The 9,417-nt window shown below is 36.0% G+C and overlaps 2 protein-coding genes across 5 annotated transcripts in view; one reads left to right on the top strand and one right to left on the bottom strand.

Annotated features, from left to right (window-relative positions):
- The window catches only part of LOC108736742 (homeobox protein cut), a 181,989-nt gene extending 172,788 nt beyond the window's left edge, over positions 1-9,201 (top strand). For 3 of the 4 annotated variants that reach the window (XM_018469292.2, XM_018469294.2, XM_018469295.2), the window contains 4 exons: positions 5,244-5,568; positions 5,649-6,589; positions 6,651-7,072; positions 7,157-9,201. In XM_018469292.2, coding sequence (XP_018324794.1) covers positions 5,244-5,568; positions 5,649-6,589; positions 6,651-7,072; positions 7,157-8,419 — 2,951 coding nt within the window. In that variant the 3' untranslated portion in view covers positions 8,420-9,201. The remainder of the gene's footprint in view (positions 1-5,243; positions 5,569-5,648; positions 6,590-6,650; positions 7,073-7,156) is intronic. The other variant, XM_018469293.2, reaches the window with a different exon arrangement.
- On the bottom strand, positions 965-1,986 carry LOC108736744 (UPF0669 protein v1g209471). Its single transcript, XM_018469296.1, has 4 exons — positions 1,768-1,986; positions 1,575-1,705; positions 1,393-1,509; positions 965-1,331 (listed from the first exon to the last, which is right to left on the bottom strand). Exons 1-4 carry the CDS (start codon positions 1,804-1,806, stop codon positions 1,055-1,057), a joined length of 564 nt encoding a protein of 187 aa, XP_018324798.1. The 5' UTR covers positions 1,807-1,986; the 3' UTR covers positions 965-1,054.
- Positions 9,202-9,417: the final 216 nt, after the last annotated feature.

Consider the following 9,417-nt stretch of genomic DNA (forward strand, 5'->3'; position numbering starts at 1 on the left):
GTTTGTATTGTCTAATGACAAAAAAGCTGTGATTGTTGTATATAAAGACATTCTATAGGATATTTACTATCAGCATTGCACCCGTACGGAGCATAGTGTACAAATAATACCATTAAACCAATTCCTTAACCCCTATCCCGGTATGTTTGTGTGTTTGAAGAAGTTTCACTTGAGTAGCGTGTTGTATTGTATAATTACACGTTGTATTTTTTTTTCTTTAAAGTAAAAATTTGTCCAAATTAAAATAAAAGATTTTGAAAAAAGAAAATTCTCACAAGATTCTTCTACGTATATTTATAAATAAAATGAAATTGATGAAAAGAAGAAACATTACAAAATAAGATCAAAAATATTAACTAATTCCTTTAAAAACATTTTTAAGTGCGATTTAATAATTAGAAATAAAAAAATACCGCCCTTCAGTGAATGCTAGAGCTTTCCAGGAGGCAGTAGCGAGCGTAGAGGTAAATGGGGTTAGTTGGAGTATTTAAAAAGGACCCCTCTAGGCCTATAACGTACTTAATATGTGTCTTATTCATGTTTTTCTTAAATATCAACTTCTGCCACCTCATCCACTTTCTGTGTTCATAAATAAATATAAGATAATATGCAACACTATCTTAGTACCTCATATTAAATTGGGTACTATGGACTAGGGGGAGTTGGAATTGTTTGCTCTTCTAAAGGGAGGCGATAGTTCAGAAAAGGTTGGGAATCTTTGTTCTATTATTTCAAACCTGAGTCTAGTCCTGTCAGACATTCTGTTAAATGGGTTGCATACGTGCTCTCGACTTCGTAGTTAATTTTAAATTATTCATACGGCAGTGTTGATTATTTAAAATTCGTTTTAGATATATGTATGCAGTTATCAGTTATCACAAATAGTTCAGTTTTGTTCCCATCAGTAAAATTTTAACTTTGATTACTATTTTTGATATTGGGTAAGTAAGAAAAAGGTACAATCTGTAATGTATTAATTTATTTAGTCATTTCCTAAGGTTTTTATCACAGTGATCATTAAAAAAATTATCTAACGATTTCTTTAAAACATTATCTAAAACAACAGTATTTCAAACAGTTCTAAAAAAGCCCAGAATCCAGACCTAGCAATGACAGTTCTTAATTTACTTCTTAAGTTACTGTTATTATCTGCAACTGGCTTATCAGGGGTTTTCAATTTTGGAGCTTCAGAGAATGTAACCCCCTGGTGATGACCCTCATGGTCCCACCTTTCATATCTCCTTTCAGTATCTAAATACACCTCAAGAACATATTTACTAATATTGTGCAAAAAATGACCATAAAGACCTACCCCAATGGGCCTCTTAAAACTGAAAAGAAGATATTAATAAATAATTATCTATTTAAGGGTGAAATTTTGGTGGAGGGTACCTTTTAGGTATTTCAATAATGTCAATCCCACAAGTGGCTGAGTGCAAATCATATAAACTGGGTTCATACCCTGGTTTACTAAGTGATTCAGATACATATATATCAACATCCCCTTCTCTATTTGGACAGGTAAGAACAAAATTAGTTAATTTATTGATTCCTTTACATTATTATTAACTTACGTCGAATTAACGGCAAGAATTAAGTTTCCAATATAAGTTAAACTCCAGTAAGTGAAATTTTCTGCACTAACCTCTCCCTCAACACTGTGAAGCAATATCTTCCCTTCACCAGTGCTGCTTATAGCAAAAATCTAAAATTAGGTAAACCCAAAATCTGCGATAACTAATCTAATTAATTATAGCAAAGGCTTACCACGAAAATTAATGCATGAAAATTGGCAAACCTTAACATTTTTGGTTCTTGTGAAACATTTGGGTAAATAATATTTATTTATTGATTGTTAAACTATTGACGATATATTTGAATTGTACAGTGCCATATACCTACTTAATACCTAATATTCGATTTTTGGAACATTTTACATAATCGACATTTCATAACCTTTTCAACCAAATATATAACAAAAACAATTGTCATACAGTCTTTATTTGTAAATATTATTAGAGTTCTACTTTTTGTTTAAAGGAATTATAAATGTTAAAAAGTTATCTTTACATGTACAGCTTTCTAGCATTTCCCGGAACGTTAATATCGATTTTCCTCGCTAGATTGCTCTATTTGACCTAAAAGGTATTTTAAATTATTTAAACATCATTAGAAAATATTCATTCTAATACATTTTTAGAATCGATAAAAGTAACAACTTTTTGAAGGCTTTTGAAGTTTAAATTTTTGACATAACATGTATTGACATTTAAAAGTTTAAAACTGATAAAAATAAGATCGAGGAAATGCTTTCTCAATTTTCATGAGTTCAGAAATTTTTACTCAGAATGTTGTAGAATGTAGATGATTAAACAAAACTTTAAAAAGAATGCTTCAATTATTGAAATTATGTTGTTAATAGTTTGAATGAAGTTATCATCTTTCTTGTCCTTAAAAATTGTCAAGAAAAGTGGATCTATAGTAATAAAATTAACACCTTATTGAACATATACGGCATTTAAAATTTTAAAACTGATAAAAATAAGATCGAGGAAATGCTTTCTCATTTTTCATGACTTCAGAAATTTCTACTGAAAATATAGATGGTTAAAACTAACTTTAAAAGGAATGCCTCAATTCTTGAAATTATGCTGTTAACGGTTTGAATGGGTATCATCTTTCTTTTCCTTGAAAATTATCAAGAAAAGTGGGTCTATAGTAATAAAATTAACAAATTATTGAAATTTGCGAATCCATACTAATTCATAGTTTGATTGATCGTTATGTTTATTGTATGTAAAGTGACGAAACATTTCTTTGACAAACTGTACCTATTTGGAAAACTAACAGCAAGACAACTTATTTGGATTGAGCCATATTTAAACATCAAAAATATGAAATCGAAATTGAAGAACAATTGGAAACACCAACTATCTTCCAATAAAATTTAATCGAAAAAGTACAATGCTTCAACCACTCTAAACGCTCAGGGCGAGAATGTTCTAATCCTAGCACGTTTTCTGTTTTTTGTTTTTTGTACAATGTGGTTGAAAGCAAAGCATCTGGTGGAAGGAATTGGGAAAATTCATGCGAACTGCCTGATCATGTTATTTTACATAATATTTATCGTATATGTATAAGTATATATAAATTCGCCATAAAGATAATTTAAATAGAACAGCAAGTTGCTCATTCATAAAATCGTAAATAAATAATTAGTAAACAGTTTGTGTCCGTAAACAAGGATTTCCATCCTAGTAAATTCCACTACGACGGGCCAAAGTACAGAGAGAGATTGATTCAGCCGACCGGATGTTGGACTTTGATAACAAACCGTCCAGCCTAAAAACCAGACAGGCGCCTTATCAATGTTAGAGGCATCGAAAACACAAGTTGGTACTTAACTTGACATACAGGGCCAAGCAGCTTGTGTAATATGCGAATATGTTTGTAGTTATGTATGTAGTAATACATATATATATATGTACGTGTGTCGATCGAAGTGCGTAAAGTATCCGGGTTTTAATGATTTAGATTTCGTATTCATCGATCCAGAAAGTAGGGCTAATAAAAGGCAATTACTAAAAAATTGATAGTGACAATAATAACTGTGGTTAGACTAATCTGCTGGTGAAACATTTTTAATTCTCCATAAAGTCTTCTTCTTTTTGTTACAGTAATAATTAGAAAATTATTTAACGATTTCTTTAAAATATTATCTAAAACAACAATATTTCAAACAATTCTAAAAAGGTCAGAATCCAGACTAAGCAATTACAGTTCTTAATTATTTCTTAAAATATTGTTATTATCTTCAATTGGCTTATCAGGGGTTTTTAATTTTCCCCTCATTTTCCCATCTTTCATATTTCCTTTCAGTATCTAAAAACACCTCAAGAACGTATTTACTAATATCGTGCAAAAAATGACCATAGAAGCCTACCCCAATACGTCTTTTAAAACTGAAAAGAAGAAATTAATAATTATCTATTAAAGAGTAAAATTTTGGTGGAGGGTACCTTATAGGTATTTCAACAATGTCAATCCCACAAGTGGTTGAGTATAAATCATATAAGCACCCCTTCTCTATTTTAACTAGTATTAACAAAATTAATTTATTCTTTTAAATTGTTATTAACTTATGTCTAGTTAATGGTATGAATTAAGTTACCAACATAATTTAAACTTAACAGTAGGTAAATGAAACTTTCGGTACTAACCTCTCCCTCAACATTGGGAAGTAATAACTTCCCGTTGCCATCATAAATTTCAAATACAAACGTAGCAACCCTAAAATACGTGGTTATTTAATTGTGTCAATGAGCATTAAAATCAAGTTTTAAATACATCCGACCACAAATAACATATGACTTATACAAATGTTGTAATCCCTTCTTAGGGTGAATTTTTTAAAATGCTGAAGTATTAGTGTTGCCCAAATTCAGTCTTGNGGTATCTAGGAAGTCAGATAAGTCAGGACGGAAGGAGTAGTAGGGATATAAAGCCGAGGATAGCGCAGGGTCGAGTCGCCTTCAATAAAAAGAAGTCACTTCTATGCTCGCGAATGGCGAATGATGAGGATACCATGGATAGAGAAGGTTAGAAATTAAGAGGTATTAGAAAGAATAGGAGAGCAAAGGACTATATGGAAGTCAATAAGAAATAGGCGAGATAGGTTGGTAGGACGCCTTCGCAGGCATGAAGATCTAGTCAGAAATATATTAGAGGCAGAAACGGGAGTTAGGAGGGGTAGAAGTAGACGAAGATTATATTACTATTCGCAAATAGTTAAGGATGTGGGATGCTCTAGTTTTAATACTGAGCGGCATGGCCTAGAGGTTTAGACCATTGCTTAGCATTCGGGAGGACGCCGGTTCGATTCCGGGTCAGTCTGCCTTGGTCCAAGTTTTTCTGTTGTTTCCTTGGATCACTTAGGTAAATGCTGAGGCAGTAATATTCCACAGATAATCTTTCATTCTCTTCTGTCTTCATTTTGTCAGTCTCAACTTTCTCACCCTACCTTCCGGCATAGTACGGAGGGACTGCCCGCCCACCAGCATTACTGGCTGGTGGGAATGAAGGGGTGGAGGTGCGCGTCCAACAGTCAAAAAGTTGAAATTTCCAATGTTACCGTATATAAATTATGTTTATTGTATATCTCGCATGTAATTTTCCATACTTTAATTTAGATGCCCAATGATAGAATTTCCAATAACGCGGTCTTATTTCTATGATGATTACAGACAATTTTTCCTCAGGCAAAGATACGGGGATTCCAACATTCGGTCGTCCAGAAGGTGATTTCTCCGAAGAGAGAATAGCACATATCCTGAACGAGGCGTCTCATCTCCAGATGAAACCCGAAGACTCTCATAGCAACGAAGATTCAAAATCGCCCCACGCACAGTGTTCAAGCCCGTTTTCCAAAGATTCATCGCAGAATAGAAAATTGAAGAAGTACGAAAACGACGACATACCTCAAGAAAAGGTCGTTAGGATCTATCAAGAAGAACTTGCAAAGCTCATGGGACGAAGGATCGAAGACCTGCGAAGGGATCCATTTCCTAGGTAAACATCTACATTCCATCCCGATATTATTTACAATTTTTACCTATTTTCCAAAGAACAGCTTCTATACTAATATATAGTATGTTTTTCCCTCACATGTTCAGCGGCGGTCCCATGGACCGTACCCAAGACGAAATTCGAATGGCCTTGGACGCTTATCATCGTGAATTAGCAAAATTGAACCCTTGCCAGAACCCCGCCCAAATGCCCAATTTAGGATTACTTGCTCTTCAGCAACAAGCACTTGCCCAACATCAGCACCAGCAACAACAGCAGCAACAGCAACAACAACAACAACATCATCCGCAGCCACAACATCTTCATCACCAACCACCAAGTCAACAGCAATCCTTAAACGGTGGAGTTCAAGATCTCTCTCTTCCAAAGGACAAACCAAAAATGGTGAACGGTATCGACGAGAAGAGTGCGAAAGATCAAGATAGTTTGTCTCATAATAGTGCGTTTAGTTTGGTGAGGCCGAAAATGGAACCAGGAACACCATCTCAGACTGCCAGTTCGACAGCTTCCAGCCCATTAAGCAACTCCATTCTTCCACCAGCTATGACGCCAACAGAAGACTTCTCGACATCGGCAGCGGCAAGTCCACTACAAAGAATGGCGTCCATCACAAATTCCCTTATCTCACAGCCACCTGTTCAACAGCACCATTCCACTAGCCAGCGGCCATTGAAAGCTGTTCTTCCGCCAATAACACAACAACAATTCGATCTATACAACAATCTGAACACTGAAGAAATTGTGAAGAAAGTGAAAGAGCAACTTAGCCAATACTCCATTAGCCAAAGGCTTTTTGGAGAGTCTGTATTAGGATTATCTCAAGGCTCCGTCAGTGATCTCCTAGCACGGCCGAAACCTTGGCATATGTTAACCCAGAAAGGGAGAGAACCATTCATACGTATGAAAATGTTTTTGGAAGATGACAACGCAGTTCATAAACTTGTGGCCAGTCAGTACAAAATTGCTCCAGAGAAATTGATGAGAACAGGAGGATACGGTGGGGGTAAGTATGCGAAGTTGTGCGAACGAGTTTCAAAATTAAAAATTTAATTTTTTTATTTCAGCAAATCCTACGATCAGCAAACCCTTACCACCCACCCCAAAGATGCTCAGTGACGCAGCCGGTCTTTTAAATAAAATGCACGAAAGTCAAAGCCTTCTTCCGCCTTCTCTTCAAATGGTAGCAAATCAAAATCATTCCATCCCTCATTCCCATGCCCCCACAATGCTTCTAACACCACCAGGAATTCCACCACAACATCATATGACGTTGCAAAGCACCGAGCACATAAAGAAAACAAACCCCAGCCCTCTAAGCATATCACATTCCTCGCTCACCAATCAACAAGTCAGTAGCATCAGAGGTCTTCATCCCCACATGTCACCTAGCGTATACGAAATGGCAGCACTCACTCAAGACCTGGACACGCAGGTCATTACCACCAAAATCAAAGAAGCCCTCTTAGCCAATAATATCGGTCAAAAGGTGAGAACTTTTTCTTTCTTCATTGTGTCATCATTTTGCCTGTTTATTGCAAATACGACAATAGAACTTCTACTCTTGTTTCAGATATTTGGTGAAGCAGTTTTAGGATTGTCTCAAGGGTCTGTAAGTGAGCTGCTGTCCAAGCCCAAACCGTGGCATATGCTTAGTATTAAAGGCAGAGAGCCGTTCATTCGTATGCAGTTGTGGCTGAATGATGCCCACAACGTCGAACGCCTCCAAGCTTTAAAGAACGAACGGCGTGAAGCCAATAAGAGACGCAGGTCAACGGGTCCAGGAACTCACGACAACAGCTCGGACACTTCTTCTAATGATACATCTGAATTCTATCATTCCAATTCACCTGGGCCCGGACCTCAGTCTGCTAAAAAGCAGCGCGTTCTTTTCTCTGAAGAACAAAAAGAGGCCCTCAAGCTGGCCTTCGCCTTGGATCCGTATCCTAACATTGCCACCATCGAGTTTCTAGCGAGCGAACTGGGACTATCGTGCAGAACCATAACAAACTGGTTCCACAATCATCGCATGAGGTTGAAGCAGCAAGCGCCTCATGGAGTTCCTTCGGATATACCGCCTCGTGATCAAAATTCAAGTCAAGCACCCTTCGACCCAGTCCAATTTAGACTGTTACTAAACCAAAGATTATTAGAGTTATCGAAAGAGAGGATGGGTCTTAGCAGTGTACCACTACCATATCCACCGTACTTGGCCACAAATCCAAACTTAGCGGCCTTCTTCAGCAGAGGACTGTTGCCCTCTAACGAACTAGATCTGTCGGCTTTGAACAATGCCGTTAAAGACCAGATGAGTGGATTAGATCTCTCCATGACTTCCCTCAAGAGGGAACCCGACGATTTTGAAGACGATGTCGATAGCAACATGGGTTCAGAAGATTCTAACCTTTCGGAAAGTACACCTGAAGGGATCAAATCCGAACCCAAAGAAACCCCATCGCCCAGTTTAGGTAGTAACCAAGGTCGTTCGTCCAGACGGAAGCCTGCCGCACCTCAATGGGTTAATCCAGAATGGCAGGACGAGAAGGAGAAACAACCCACTGGGAACGAAGTGATTATAAACGGTGTTTGTGTTATGCAAACTGAAGATTATGGACGACGGAATTCAGAAGAGACTGTAAGGGTGGAGCCTACCCCTGTTATGGACAGGTACGACGATGATCAAAGTGATTCTTCGTCGGTATGTAATGGAAACGAAAACTCGGAACAAACGGAGAACGAAGTTAGGGTGGATGAAGCACAAAACGTGAAGCAGACTCCCAGTGAATGTCCGACCGAAATCAAACAGGAAACCGAGGAGGAAAGGTGGGACTATTAATTGTAAATTAAAATTGTTGTAAGTTTGTTTTTAACTAAAGTGATCATTAAGTACTAATAAATGAATAAACTTCGATCGGAAGTGTTTGTTTGATAAAAAAAAGTGCAATCACTCGCAGATAAAATTATCCAGTTATTTATTGTGATTTAAGTGATAAAGAGTGCTACGTCCACAAAAATTACGTACTTTATATTTTTCAATGTTGCAAGAAAGCTTTTTTATTTTTATTTATGAAAAGTAACAATTGAATAGTAAACCAAATTGTTTTCTAACAGTGATACGTATAACTAACGATAATTATTATTTATGTTGTGTTAATGAAATAAAAGTGTCGGTCGATTTTTGTGGAGAGGTAGCAATTTTTTGTTAAATTTAAGAATTTCTAAGCCGCGGGCTTATTTTGTTTTTCTACATATTCGTAGTTATATATAAGACTGTTACCATTTTTAAAATACTATGTTAGTAAACTTAATCGAACAGATGTGGCTATTGCAAAGCAAATGTTTTAAACATGTGATATTGCTTATTGATTTTTCGTTTTGTTAAAAATGTGTGCTTTCCAAAAAAAGAAAAAATGAAATGAAAACGAAAGGCCAAATTTATGTTAGCCGTAAACTGTTTTTATCGGACCCACTTTTTTGATATTTAAAAAATGTCTAGGTATAGTCTTTTTCGTACTTTAGTATTATTTCTTTCTTTGTACATAAAAAAAGTATGTATTTACCAATAAGTATTTAGGATTAAAAAAAAAAAACAAGCGCCCCTAAAAATTACTACGACAACTATATTCCAGTATACACACACTTTCTTCTAGTCTTGNCTAGGTCGAAGCGTTTACCCTATGCGTTGATGACGCAATTATTCCAACTGGTTGGAGTTTTTTTAAAAATAAATTTTGAAAAGCATTATAGATACCAACTGCTCATTAAAATTTTAATTTTTTTACACAATAATAACAATGATCAATTTATTAGACAACCAAATTAGTTACGTACGTT

Source organism: Agrilus planipennis, unplaced genomic scaffold (genome assembly GCF_000699045.2).
Source record: "Agrilus planipennis isolate EAB-ADULT unplaced genomic scaffold, Apla_2.0 scaffold103, whole genome shotgun sequence".
In the NCBI taxonomy this organism is placed as follows: domain Eukaryota; kingdom Metazoa; phylum Arthropoda; class Insecta; order Coleoptera; family Buprestidae; genus Agrilus; species Agrilus planipennis.

What these genes read in the sequence shown, in the direction of transcription:
- LOC108736744 (XM_018469296.1), bottom strand. Translation starts at nt 1,806, where the DNA reads ATGTTAAGGTTTGCCAATTTTCATGCATTAATTTTCGTG. An exon ending in TTCATGCATTAATTTTCGTG is followed by an intron (nt 1,706 to 1,767) that starts GTAAGCCTTTGC and finishes ACCTAATTTTAG; the next exon opens with ATTTTTGCTATAAGCAGCAC. An exon ending in ATTATTGAAATACCTAAAAG is followed by an intron (nt 1,332 to 1,392) that starts GTACCCTCCACC and finishes TCTTCTTTTCAG; the next exon opens with TTTTAAGAGGCCCATTGGGG.